The 13,368-nt window shown below is 44.9% G+C and overlaps 2 protein-coding genes across 3 annotated transcripts in view; one reads left to right on the top strand and one right to left on the bottom strand.

Moving 5' to 3' along the window:
- Positions 1 to 8,606, top strand: part of LOC128302027 (sodium- and chloride-dependent neutral and basic amino acid transporter B(0+)) — a 48,599-nt gene extending 39,993 nt beyond the window's left edge. The window contains exons 1-7 of one of the 2 annotated variants that reach the window (XM_053038740.1): positions 4,137 to 4,535; positions 5,037 to 5,268; positions 5,568 to 5,725; positions 5,847 to 5,890; positions 6,089 to 6,181; positions 6,263 to 6,529; positions 6,597 to 8,606. In XM_053038740.1, the coding sequence (XP_052894700.1) occupies positions 4,446 to 4,535; positions 5,037 to 5,268; positions 5,568 to 5,725; positions 5,847 to 5,890; positions 6,089 to 6,181; positions 6,263 to 6,529; positions 6,597 to 8,208 (2,496 nt within the window). In that variant the 5' untranslated portion in view covers positions 4,137 to 4,445 and the 3' untranslated portion in view covers positions 8,209 to 8,606. Of the gene's footprint in view, positions 1 to 4,136; positions 4,536 to 5,036; positions 5,269 to 5,567; positions 5,726 to 5,846; positions 5,891 to 6,088; positions 6,182 to 6,262; positions 6,530 to 6,596 lie in introns of those variants that run through there. The other variant, XM_053038739.1, reaches the window with a different exon arrangement.
- Positions 8,607 to 11,712: 3,106 nt separating this feature from the next.
- LOC128303052 (translation initiation factor IF-2-like) lies at positions 11,713 to 12,582 on the bottom strand. The gene has a single exon (XM_053039904.1). It carries the CDS (start codon positions 12,580 to 12,582, stop codon positions 11,713 to 11,715), a length of 870 nt encoding a protein of 289 aa, XP_052895864.1.
- Between the last annotated feature and the right edge of the window lie 786 nt (positions 12,583 to 13,368).

Raw genomic sequence — 13,368 nt, 5'->3', positions numbered from 1 at the left:
TACCGAGTGGATTATTGGAGAAGACTTTTCAACCAAAACAATTTCGAAGAGCTGGATTGTGATTTAATATTTACCGGAGTTCTTCTTACTACTATGACAAGCAACCACAAAAAAGCTAATGTAATGCAGAGTGGTATGTCCGGTAGTTGTAGTATCTTCTAGTATCTAACAGTATCTTTATGAACTACTTGCGTCACCTAATTTTTAAATCGCTGCTCCTTCTATCTCTCCCAGTACATCAGTCTGATCACTGATCGCAGTGAATCATGAATGTAAGAGCAACTTATTTGATAAGATCTTGTCTCAATCACAATTGCTAGCTTTCAAAAAGAAAAGTATTACCGCAATGCGAAGAAATGTGATACAAAAAAAAAAACGCACCACAACCTGGAACTGGAACAATTCTCATCGATTCTTCCGTGGTAACGGACGGTGGGCCTTCATGTGAAACGGTCCAAAGCACGGTCCCAAATATTGGGAGACTTTCGTTTTATTGTAGGCTTTTATTTTTAAATTATTAATCGCAAACGGGAGTTGTAGGGGTGTTGGGAGGTGTTTTTTTTCTCATGGATTCTGGGGTGTTGTATTGAGGCACTTTTTTACTTTGTACCATTCAATTGCACCGCGCAGCATTAAACAACAAATGCTTTAAAAATCAACCTAAGAGTTTAATGGCTTTATCAACAGCTAATTAGACTTTTCCTATGCTAATGAATGATTTATTCACAGCGTGTAATAGGCGCTGTACTGTGCGGATCACAATGCGGATGAAAGTGTTTTAGTTTTTGCTTTGAGGCTCGTAGAGTCTCGTGCCTATTGTTTTGCCACGACAAGCATGGCCGTCTTTCATAGATTGCAGTATGCAATAAATCTGTGTGTGGCGTGTCCCGTGAAGGGGTTTAGGGTTGCTGCAGTCTCAATACACTAGCGAGCAGGGCTTGGCCCGATGGGGCGATGGTTTTGATGTGCATTTCTTGCCAGTTGCAGAAGCACCTTCGGAAGCACGATTCGTTTAAATATTTAAAATAATTATAGGAGAAGAAACTTTTTGCCGCATTTTATGATGTGGCGAAAACCATCCTCCCCATCAACAGAATGTTGTACGATGACGCAATTCATACCAGTCGATGAATGAATGTATACACACACAACTGGCAAGAACCAGTTTTCCGTTGGTCCTTTCATGCATTCCTTTCTGCCGGCCGCACGGTGGCGGATAGTTTTGCAGCATTGTTACAGCCGGTTCCCGGTTCTACAGCTGGAACGCAGCCCGTGAACGCATATGAGTGAAGCTTTCGAAAGCTGCTTAACATTTGTCCGCCCACATTTGTTGCCACCCCATCGGCATCGGCTAACAGTTCAAATTCTGCTCATTCGCATGCGCTTGGCGACGGTGGTGGCATTCGTTAACAATTGCTGCTTAATTCCGCAAATTCCACGCAATCGAACCCCCCAGTCGACCCCAGCCGGAAAAAAAGATACAAATATTAAGCGGAAGTGTGTTTGTTAGAAAGTCGTCCTCCAGCACAGCAAGATCTTCGATCGGGCCGAAAGTCAACACTCGATCGATTGGCGTGGGAGCTTTTCATTCCATCCAAAGGTGACCTCGTCGTCGAGGATATGCGTAGGCTTTTGTTTTCCATACGCTACACCACGCGGAACTGTGGTGGCTTTTGACGCCTTTGGTGCATTGAAGGCCGAAACTTTCGACCCGTTCGGTGCCGTCTAACGAATGTGTGTAGGAGCATCGGAAATATATTGCTACCTTTTCGGACGGAGTTCATTTCCATACCACACAAGTCCCAAGTCGCCGGATGACGTAGTTTGCAGTTGTGAGGATTGAGTGGTAGCTTGTAGTTGCATTCGAACCACCAACACCAACTGCCTTGGACACGGACTCGAGCATTCAGTCGCCGGCTCTCTCATGGTGCCGCCTCAGTACACCTGAGACTACGACAACTCGTCGACGGCTAGCCCGACGACAACACACCACGCTCGGCCGTGCTGCCACTGTAACATTTTTCATGCACCGCCAACTTTGATCTCGATATGCATACCCACCCCATGCCCACCCGGGGGTCTGGTGAGCTGATCAGCTGATGCATGAAGTTGGCCTTCCCGTTTCGGGCAACTGCAAAAGCATCCAATTTCTCACATTCATCTCGTCGTCGTACGTCTTTGCTGCGCACCGTTGCACACCGGACCGGAACGGATCCGGGGGTACGGTGGCGCTCGGAACGACAAATTTATTGTCACACTTGTTGGATCACCTCGTGTGGCCTGCTTTGCATATTCAACCGGACCGGAAGATGGGGTTTGTAATGATGATTGAACGTCAGTTTGAAATACTGGAATTGTTTTCTGGGAATTGCACTAACTATTTCGAGTTAGCTTTCGCTACCAGAAGACTCCATCGGACATTTAAAACGGTCCGTGTTTTGAACATTCTATGTTGTGCATAATATTGCTTATGAGATATATCTCTCCTGCTTTAGATGGTATTAGTTCATCAATTTCGCCCAAAGGATGGGTCGCATGATTAGAGCGGAACTAGCGGACGCGGACAAGCTCTGTAGTGACATGAACCCGACTTCTCCTCGATTCTTGAAGAAAAGTTTCTTAGGAGAGTATGCGAAAACAGCAATTTTTCGGTGTCCTTCACATGACGTGACTGAAACTTTCACTATTGGACTTAAATGTTGGACAAATGAATCAATTTGTTTTCTTATCAAATTATATTGATTCGTTCAATTATCCCCTTTCTCCTTCTTCCTCGCAAAAGTGTGGGATATGTCGACATATGCCATCACACATGTTCGTGACCAATCTGACTGCAACATTTTTACGACCCGAAACGATGATGATCTTACGGAAAATGTTATCTCCAGTTGAGCTGAGGGCCACAACCAGCACAACCATCGAAGATCCGTCTTGCATAGCGTGATTTAAAGTAGTTTTGCTGCAATTTTCTTTCTCCCAATCGGTGTGCATCTGGACATGTGCCTAAGCGCTTGCATATTTTGTTGTGCCTGATCGGCCAAATGCTTCCATATTGCTACGGCTTTCCCGTTGCCAGTTCGGTTTCACCCTTGCGGGGAAATAGTTGGCCACCGCTTATCGGAACCAATCAGGGTGGACTTTCTGTTGCGCAGCGCTCGGAGGGTTCGGAGAAGTGCCCAACACTCTTCAGGACGCGTGAGATGAAGACTGCACTGTTGCAGTGATCGGTCCGTAGGAGTTCAATCGGCCTCGCGGGAATGCAGTTTTTTTTGTGTCTTTTCTAACTTCACGTCGATTATATCTTTCTGTTTCTCAGCCCTTTCATTGCCGGGAGTGTTGTGTTTCCTGCTGTTTAGCACTTCGTCGCAGGTGAATGCTTATTATTGAACGGTGTGTGAAAATGTGATTAGTGCCATCTCTGCTGTGTCAGACGGTGTGAAAGAAAAAAAAAGCAAGAAGCCTCACCTCGACCTCGTTATGCACCGAAATCGATAATTATGTCGCGTTGTCATCGTACAGCACCCGTCGATGGCCGTACGGCAGTGTACTTGCACGGTGAAATGCTGTCCCACCATTGCTGGGCCGAGGTCATTGATGCACCCGACGGCGCACTGGTGCACGGGCAGAACGAAAGCGAGTGTGTCGAATCCGCCAGGCTGAATCGGATCGACCGATCACCGTCCGATCGGGGATGCTAATCACCCTGTGGCCCCCGTGTGACCAGCGGGCGTAAAACAACACCACAGCGAGACACGCAGAGCCAGCGCTTCATGGCCATTGTTTATTGCTACCAACCAACAATTCAAGATGACGCCAGGTCGCCCGACGGTTAAGCGCGAGAGCGAAAGTGTGGAAGAAAAGTGACGATACACTGCATCCCCTACATACTGGGAAAGCTTAAGCGATCGGTTGCTGAAGTCAATAGACGCAGCAACGAAAAAAAAACAACAACCATCCACTACCCTGTGCGTAAACGTCGCGTAAACACACAAGCAAAACAATTAACGTGAATGAGATAGATGAAATAAAACCACCGCGGTCGTTTCATTTCGCGAGTGTTTTTTTTTCTTGTTTTCGATTGTCTGTTCCCAAACAAATGGAGTGTCAACAAACTGTCGCATACGTAATCTAAGCCACAAACCGGAACCATCGAAACACGAGGTTGGGGTTGGAAAATGTACTCAAAACAAGCCACAAACACTAACGGATTGGTACGGAAGCGATCATCCAATACGCACGCTTCGACAGCTGTTTTGTAAACTATTTATGTGCCAATGTTAGCAACAAAAAAGGGGAATTGTTTGTAAGTGAAGTTGCATGTGTGTGTGTGTGTATGGAAAAGCTCCGCTGATGGGCTTTGTTTTGTAATATAAATAGTTCGTACTTAAGTAAACGGCAAAGAATCGTCGTTTTTTTAACATAAATATACACGAAAACGATTCACAATGAGGAAAATGGACGTCAACAATGCTAAATATTTGCTCGATTATCTCTACTACACGAGAGACGATGAACAGTTTCGTTTCTACAAGAAGGTAAGCAATCGGATCGTTTACTCACCACATTGGCCATTGGAGTTTCTGGTTCCCGAAGGGAGAATCTATGCTTTAGCATAACAAAATAAGAAGCATGGCCCTTATCGATAGGCGTTTCGTTTTTCTCCCCTCTTGGTGATGCATTTTTCTTGCTTTTCACGCTTCAGGGAGTTCGACCATTCGAGTAATTGGTTCTGTATTAAAGAACCTTTTAGGTGAATGGATGAAAAATGGGGTACATCTGCTACCAAAAGCAGCGATCTTCATTAAAAATACTTTTAAAATCTTAATGAACTCATTCTTATGTTTTTCCATTAAAGAAGATATTAAAAATACAACAAACAATAATATATTCATTAAACATTTAAATTCCTATCTCGCAGCAGACGAAGAAGCCCTCACTATATATTAATTTATAGCATAATTGTTAAGCGAGTTCGTCGTTTGCCGTCTCATTGAAGTCTTTCGATCTTCTCTTTCCTTCTCTGTCTCGCCCCACAGTCAAGATCATCAATATTTCGCGGTGTGATACTGTGTCTCTGCCTGAACCTTACCTTCGCCAACGTGGTCCGGTTCCCGCGGGAACTGCAGCTGCACGGGTCCGCCTTCCTAGTACCTTACGTTATACTGCTCCTTCTAGTCGGTCTCCCGGTGGTACTGCTCGAAATATCGCTCGGCCAGTTTCTCGGCCAGGGTTCGGCCCACATGTGGCGTGCGGCTCCCTTCCTGAAGGGTAAGTTTGTTTCTTTGAGCATTGTGTTTGTTAACTATCAATCATTATACTTGTAGTACCAGGAGATCATCAAGATCTTGCCCTAGTTTCAACGTAATATAACATGTGCTTGAGTTATTCATTGCAACAAATTATTTAATGTTAAATTTAATTTACCTGTAAAATGCTGTTTCTCCTTCTGCTATATAACACGAATTACTTACACACTTTGGCCATTTGTTTCGGATCTTAATCGATTACACTGACGCAATCGTTGTTATACCGTTTCCATTTCGTTTTCTACCGTCCGTTTCCAACAGGTGCCAGCCTGGTGGGCCGCATTGCTTCGTGGCTGGCGGCGATATGGACATCGATGCAATCCGTGATTGCACTGCTCTACATCGGTATGCTAGCATTCAAATCTGTGCCATTGCGGGAGTGCTCCAAATCGGTTACGATCAACCCGCAAGCCATTTATGTGAGTCATGCCGAAACGGTTGGAAAGCCACCATCTTTCCACTAACCAATCAACCATTTTGTGAGCGATTTATTTACACCGATTCGATCGTTTTATCGTCTTTCTTTTCCACCCCATACAGAATGGCTACGACGTACAGCAGAGCAGTGGACAGGAATGTTTGAAGTAAGCGTTCTATTGCCTTTTTTTCAACGCTCACCGCGCACGTACTTTGCATTCAGCGATCGTGTTTGACACAATTTTCTCCTATGGAGGAGGGAGGGGGGCAGGGGGAGGGGGGGGGAGTGTAAAAACCTTTTTGGTGTCAATAAGCTTCTGAATGAAACCCTTTTCTTTAACACCTGTGCTTTCACTCCGTCGCAGATTAACATTTCTCCGTCCCGTGTGGAGAAGCTCGCTGTACTTTGGCTTGCTGGCGCTGAGTCTCATACTGCTGTGGGTCATCTCGATGGTGTGGTACGTATCGATCGGCGATGTTATAGCGTTCAGCAAAGACCATATTTTTTAATTCCCTCCACCTTCTACTACCCATTGCAGTACGCACAGTGGGAAAATCAATCGCCGATCGATCTATCTGTTCGGTTTTGTGGCGCTAATACTGTTGATCTTCGAAACTGGCTGGGAGGTGACGAAGGCGATCAACGAACAATATTTCCCGGATCTGTGGCCGTTCCATCCGGAATCGTTCGCGGACAGCACGGTGTGGTTCAATGCGCTCGTCCAGGTGATCTACTCGCTGAACATTGGTTTCGGTGCGGTACCGGTACTGACGGGGAAATTCCTTTACAAAGGGGATGCGATCAAGTGAGTAGTCCTTGATTGGTGATGTGAGAATTCCTTCCTAAATTCCTTCTTTTCATCCTTCCCACAGGACCTCATTCGTGTACATGTTCTTCAACATACTCATAACGGCGATCGCGGTGTTATTCTACGTGTTCCAGTTCAACAACAGCTTCACCGAGTCACATCCCTTCTATCCGGAGCTGAGCCCCCTTACCGTCATTTACGATCGGGCCATTAGCGTGCAGGAGTCGGATCCGACGCTTCAACGGCTCATACCCGCGCTGTCGTACGCGATGATCTTCATCGCGTCGCTCGTATCGATCGTCATCTACATCTACACCTCGACCCGGATCATCCGGAAGCATCCGAACTATACCGTGTGTCTCGCGGGGCTAGTTGTCGCCATCGCCGGGTTGCTCTGTCCCAACTACATCTTTCCACGCATCCTCGACACCCGGATCGTCGGCTCGCTGGCCGTGTGTGCGATGATCTTCGAGATCATCCTCATCATCTGGGTGTACGGTTCGAAGAATCTCTACACCGATCTAGAGTTCTCGCTCGGCCGACCAGTGCTGAAGGCGTGGCTATTCATCTGGGGTTTCATCCCGGTGCTGCTGATGGCGCTGCTTTGCTGGTGGTCGATTACCTACTACGACAATGATCTGCTGATCGATTACTTCCCCAAGTGGTTGCCGGTGGTGTTCAGTTTGTCGGTGATCGTGCTGCTTGCTTGTGTGGAAATCAGCAAGCAGGTCGACTACAATGTCTTCAGCATGATCCACGGAGCAACGAAGCCCTCAAAGGACTGGGGACCGGCGGATCCGCTAGTAAGGCACGCCTGGAAGCAGTGGAAGTCTGTCTGCGAAGATACGGGCGAGCGGGACTTTACGTTGCGCCGGCGCGGCACCAAAGACTACACCAACTCCATCAAAAAGGGCCAGTATACGCACTCGCACAAGTACGGCGCCTCGTCCAACCGGAACCTCTCGACTGCGGGCAGCAATTCCCCGAACTACAGTGGGTCCGTCTTTGGCGATTCGGCCATCGAGGAGGACATGAGTGTGGAAAAGTATCCGCACTACAGCAAACACTCCACGCAGCAGCAACAGCACACGACGGGTGTGGCAAACCATGGAGGTTACGGTTTGGATACGCCACCGCCATTACCACCGCTTCCGCTTACCGAAACTACCGACGATAGTTCCCCGCGCATATCGGCCAGCTCGCGAAAGTCTTCCCGTGCGACGGATCACACCAAGCGTACGCCAAGCGAACGGAGCCAGGCGGACCTGTTGCCCAACTCCCGCAAAACGTCCGACAATAGCTTCGGGTCGCGTATCGACATCATGCCCACGGACGAGGACACGCACACCGGGTTCGCACGCAGCACAGCAATCGTGCGCAATCCGCTGGCCAAGGGCCATCACCAGAATCATTCGAATGTGGCACGGCACTACCACCATCACCATCATCTCAGCTCCGGTAACGGAATGGTGCCAGTGCACGGTGCGAAACAAAGCGGCGTATCCTACCACCAGGATGGTGGACCGCGGAATGGTGGTGGACCGACCGCTGACGACCGGCAGCACGGATACAATCGGGACATTTTCATCAGCAATGGACACGCACCGACCGGTGGCGATCATATCTGTTGGCGGAAGTTTTCCATCAACTCGGAGGAATACTCGACGGAGCTGTAGAGGAACGACACTCTGCAGTTGCATGTGGTGTGGTCTATTAAAAGTGTTACTGTTACATCTGTTTTGTTTCGTTTCGTACGGTTCTGTTGTTGCATGCGTTAAACGTTCCGTTTGTACATAGTAGACAAGTGCTAGGACAGCAGAAGTAGGGCGCAAACGCTTTGTATCCTGGAACCGTCCGCTCCCAGGCGTCGGGCGGTAGGGTAAACAGCATGGGGTAACGTAGACAAGGGACTGATTTCATGTGGACACGTGTATTCGTGCGTAAGAACAGGGAACGGGGAATGGGTTTTTTTCTTTCTTCTTCGTTTAATAAGCTGTGCAACTGTTTCCGGTTCCTGGATCCCGGGTTTCGGGTATTATTTATTCGAATCGCAGAATCCTCATGTGAGTGTGAGCGCGCAAACAGCAAACCGCTAAACGATGGGATGTTCATCTAAACACACGCTGTGCGTCATCGTTACCAACGCGATAAAAAGGATAGGGAATGTAATGTAATGTACCGGCACCTTTGCTCGCAGAACTGAAAAGAGGCAAGCTATCACAACGCTAGCCGGTTATCAGGCCGGTTTTTTGATATGCCGAGCCAGCGTCTCTACTAGGCTGGATTAAGCTAATATAAATGTGTTTAAAGAAAATGCGGTGTGTAGTAAAAGTAGTAATACGATGCCTACAATTCGATGGACAACCAACGCAACTTCCTCATTACCTGACGGGGGCGCAATTACTGTTTGCCGCCGTACTTCAATGGTAAGAGCCGTGTACATAACAATACGATGGTGATGACCTGCGCTGTTGTGGGTATAGGCGATAGTAATAAAGATGGTTACTTGAAAATGCTAGTAGCGTGTTTGATTTGCTTTCTGTACGTAATTTATCTCTAAACACTGGGACACAACGCTCAACAACCCAGCGGCGGATCGAACGGTAGGTGGAGTAGGCGGTCGCCTAGGGCCTCGCCGTGTTGGGGACCCCAAAAAATTTGTGGATATCCGAAAATATCCTTGGATTTTATACATCCTTGGTTATATAGACATTTGTTTCTATTTGACTAGCTATATCGACCCGGTTACACGGCTACGGAAAAGAAGTATGCGCAGTGTACTCAAACTCCTTCTTCTTTATCGGCACGACATCCTCAGGATATGCCGATTGAACCGTGAAAATGTCCTGTCTGCGTGTTTCGGAACAGTATTGTGGTGGAGTATTGTGTTTAGTATTTCGATTGTCGCAATTTTTGCAAGTTTGCAAGCCAGTAATGATGTTATAACCGACACAATCTGCATTGTCATAGTTCTTCAGCATCCTTCATCTCGCTTAAAATTTCCGTTGGCTGATGCGAAATTCCAAAAGAACCGATTTTCGATTTCGGACACCAAGAGAATATGTTTTTTAGGAGATGACATCAATTCCCCTCCAGTGAGCACACAGCTGTTCAGCTCTCCCATGTTATCATTGAGCGTGATAGACGATCTTCCAATACATTGGCTACCACACTGTCGCATACAATCAAACCCGTGAGAGCGATCGCTAGTGCAAGTGAGATAGATGGCACGCATTCGTTCCCCATAAGGTTCTCCATGTACTGATAAGCACGCACACGATAATAACATACAGGAGAAGTACCGTTAGAGCAGAACTGTTACAAGGTGGTTATTACAATCCGCAATCAGTTAACTATTTTATTATCTTTACGTTTTTAATAATGCTAGTAAAATAATACAAGTTTTATTGGCTAATTACATCACTAAAGAGCGGATGATGGTTTATCCTCAACAATCGTAGACCCCACACGATCGTGATATTTCTTACTTATAATGAATGTTTAGTTACAAAAATAAAACAAAAATATGTTGAAACATAACAAATCTTCATTTGTGCGTTTTTTTTAGACCGTTCATTGGTGAGACAAATGTCAAAAAAGTGAATAATCATAAAATTTAAATAAAAACACACGAATAGAACCACAGACATTATCAGCATTCTTTAATCAATTTATCGGCAGCTAATAACAACCGCATGATAGTTTATAAACATGCAACAAATAATACCATTAGTTTCACTTAATTACGCAACATTCTCATTTAAAATCCACACAAAATTATAATGCAATTTTTTTTTTAATCTTTGAGCTAACATTTGTTTCCAATCACCCTGCAGTGGATGATCATCCGGTTAAATATCATCTCCTGATTTGGATGCTCTCTTGTTACATGAAACGCAGCTCTGGTGCAATTTTTGTACGCGTGACTCTCAAACTTTCCCCGTTGGGCTGATGCGAAATTCCATACAAACGAACCGATTTTCGATTTCGGATACCGAGAGAGCATGACATCATGAGAGGTGACATCAATTCCCCTCCAGCGAGCGTGACAGACGATCTTCTAATACATTGCCCACCGCTATCGCATACAATCAAACTCGTGAGAACGATCGCTAGTGCAAGTGAGATAGATGGCACGCATTCGTTCCATATGGTTCTCCATGTGCTGATAAGCACGCACACGATAATAGCATACAGGAGAAGAACTGTTACAGGGTGGTTATTACAATCCGTAATCAGCTAACTATTTCATTATCTTTACGTTTTTAATAATGCTAGTAAAATAATACAAGTTTTATTGGCTAATTACATCACTAAAGAGCTGATGTTGTTTTATCCTCAACAATCGTAGACCCCACATGATCGTGATCGTTCGTACTTATATTGAATGTTTAGTTATAAAAATACAACAAAAATATGTTGAAAAATAACAAATCTTCTTTTGCACGATTTTTTAGATCGTTCATTGTTGAGACAATTGTCAAAACAGTGAATAATCTTTAAGTGATTAAAATTTAAGTAAAACCACACGAATAGAACCACATACATTATCAGCATTCTTTAATCAATTTATTGGCAGCTAATAACAACCGCATGATAGTTTACAAACATGCAACAAGTAATACCATTAGTGTCACTTAATTACGCTACATTCTCACTTAAAATCCACACAAAATTATAATTCAAATTTTTGAAATCGTTGTGCTAACATTTGTTACCAACAACCCTGCAGTCATCCGGTTAAATGTCATCTCCTGATTTGGATGCTCTCTTGTTACATGAAACGCAGCACCGGTGTAAATTGTGTACGCGTTACTCTCAAACTCTCCGTTCGTTGACTGATGCGAAATCACAAATTTGTTGGGGCCCCCAACACGGTGAAGCCCTAGGCGACCGCCAACCATTTGATCCGCCGCTGAATTAATGCGTCATTCGACGAGATAAATATAGATATAGAGATAATAGATATTAGCAAGATTAAAAACCATTACATATCCTTATATAAATACTGAAGAGAACTAATATTACCTTAGCATTACGAACGACGGCGAGATAACAGAACAAGAACGATCAAGTGTAGGCGTTAAAGCGTTAAAGCAGTAAGTAAGTAACTAACACCTTTGTTAGAATGTAATCCATCAATACATTTTATTTGTTTCTCAAATTAAAAATTGCAGCTTTCAGTAAACAGGTGCAGCAACATTTACGTTGATTTGCACCAAAGGTGACTCCGGCTTACGTGGGGGTGGTTGAGAAGGACCATCACGCCGGGCTTCCTTTCCTGGCTGCTGCGGTGATGGACGATCACGGGGAGCGAGATCATTAGATGGCTTCTCCCTAGCTGGACGATTTCCCTTCTTCGCGGACTTAGGAATCACAGAATGTCCCGGTTTAGGACGCTTTTCGTGCCTAGCTGAATCCTTTCCTGTTTCACGATTTGCGTTTGGTTTTTCTCCTTTTCCATCCTGCTGTTGTTCCTTATCCTTATCGTCCTGCTTTGGTTTTTGGTCCGGTTGTTCAGGCTTTTCTCGATCTTCTTCGATGCCATCGTGGCTTTCTTTCTCATCAATAGGAGCATCGGGAGATTGTTTATCTGCTGCTGGCTTTTCATGCTTCTCGTCTTTCGGTTGTTCTTGAGGGTCTTTCTCATCGTCGACTGGCTTCCCATCGATCGGCTGTGCTTCACGCTGTTCTTGCTCGTTATCGATTCGATCTATTGGAGACTCAGGAGATTTCTCATGGTCGATTGGCTGCGCATCGATCGGCTGTTCTTCACGCTGTTCTTCCTCGTTACCAATTAGATCGTTTGGTACTTCATCGGGCATATGCACAACCGGTGGCAGGTCCACTGACGAATCCTTCACACGTTCACCAAACAGGCGGTCTAAGTATTCCTTGGGAATGCGGTCAGTTCCGTACAAGAAATTACGTTCGTACCATGGATACAACGACAGCTGATCGGGTGCGGATGTTTTACGAGCTGGTTCGTATGGTTTCGCTGATGCGATAACTGCGAGACTCACTAACAAAAACACTACTGCTTTCTCCATTGTGCGCTACAACTTTGCGTTTGACTCTGTTGCTTACTGATATCGGTACGATGCCGATGCGAGTCTTTTATATGCGCCAGACAATCTGTGGAAGACATAGATAAATATCCACAAAATGAAATCAACTGATCGGTGAGATAATTATTCAAACACTTACTCGATACTTTCTGTCGTATTTCCCCGGTGGAAAGAAAAGTTCTCATCACAAGTGTGGTAAGATGCATCTCTGTTTGCCTACACTTGAGACGAACGCGCGTGCTTTCCCGATGGACGCGTGCTCCAATCACGTTTTGGCAACTGAATTCTGTTCAACAGGATAAATATTTTTCACATTCTCCTTTATCGTACATCGATCACGTTTTGTAGCATGTTTGCCACAGTGTGTTGTGATCATTTAATTTGTAATTTGAATTGTCATCATTGTCTATATTATCTATTGTGTAAGCTTCACTTGGGACAAGTTAGTACATAAAACGTGTTCATAGCGGTTACTAAAGATATTAATTCATATGTAGTTTCATATGTAGTAGATCATTTCATATGTAGTACAAAATGAGAAGGGAAAGTCTAATTTGTAATTATCAAGTTGTAATTAAATTTAAAAAAATACACTATGAGGAAAATTTCCCAAACTCGCAGCGTTAAGTAGTTGCAATGTGTCTATTTGAACAAACTGTGAAGTGGTTGTGTATCTTTGTAATGTTTGCTAAAAAAAACCAATCCCGAGTTTCTATATAAAGTGAATATAATCTTTCAACCAGCATCAGTTACTTACACTACATTCAA

This window comes from Anopheles moucheti, chromosome 3 (assembly GCF_943734755.1).
Source record: "Anopheles moucheti chromosome 3, idAnoMoucSN_F20_07, whole genome shotgun sequence".
NCBI classification, from domain to species: domain Eukaryota; kingdom Metazoa; phylum Arthropoda; class Insecta; order Diptera; family Culicidae; genus Anopheles; species Anopheles moucheti.
The sequence above is the reverse complement of the archived record's forward strand: the minus strand, read 5'-3'. Positions and strand labels throughout refer to the sequence as shown.

Bases quoted from the DNA above. Each gene is read 5' to 3' on its own strand.
- LOC128303052 (XM_053039904.1), bottom strand. From the start codon at position 12,582: ATGGAGAAAGCAGTAGTGTTTTTGTTAGTGAGTCTCGCAGTTATCGCA.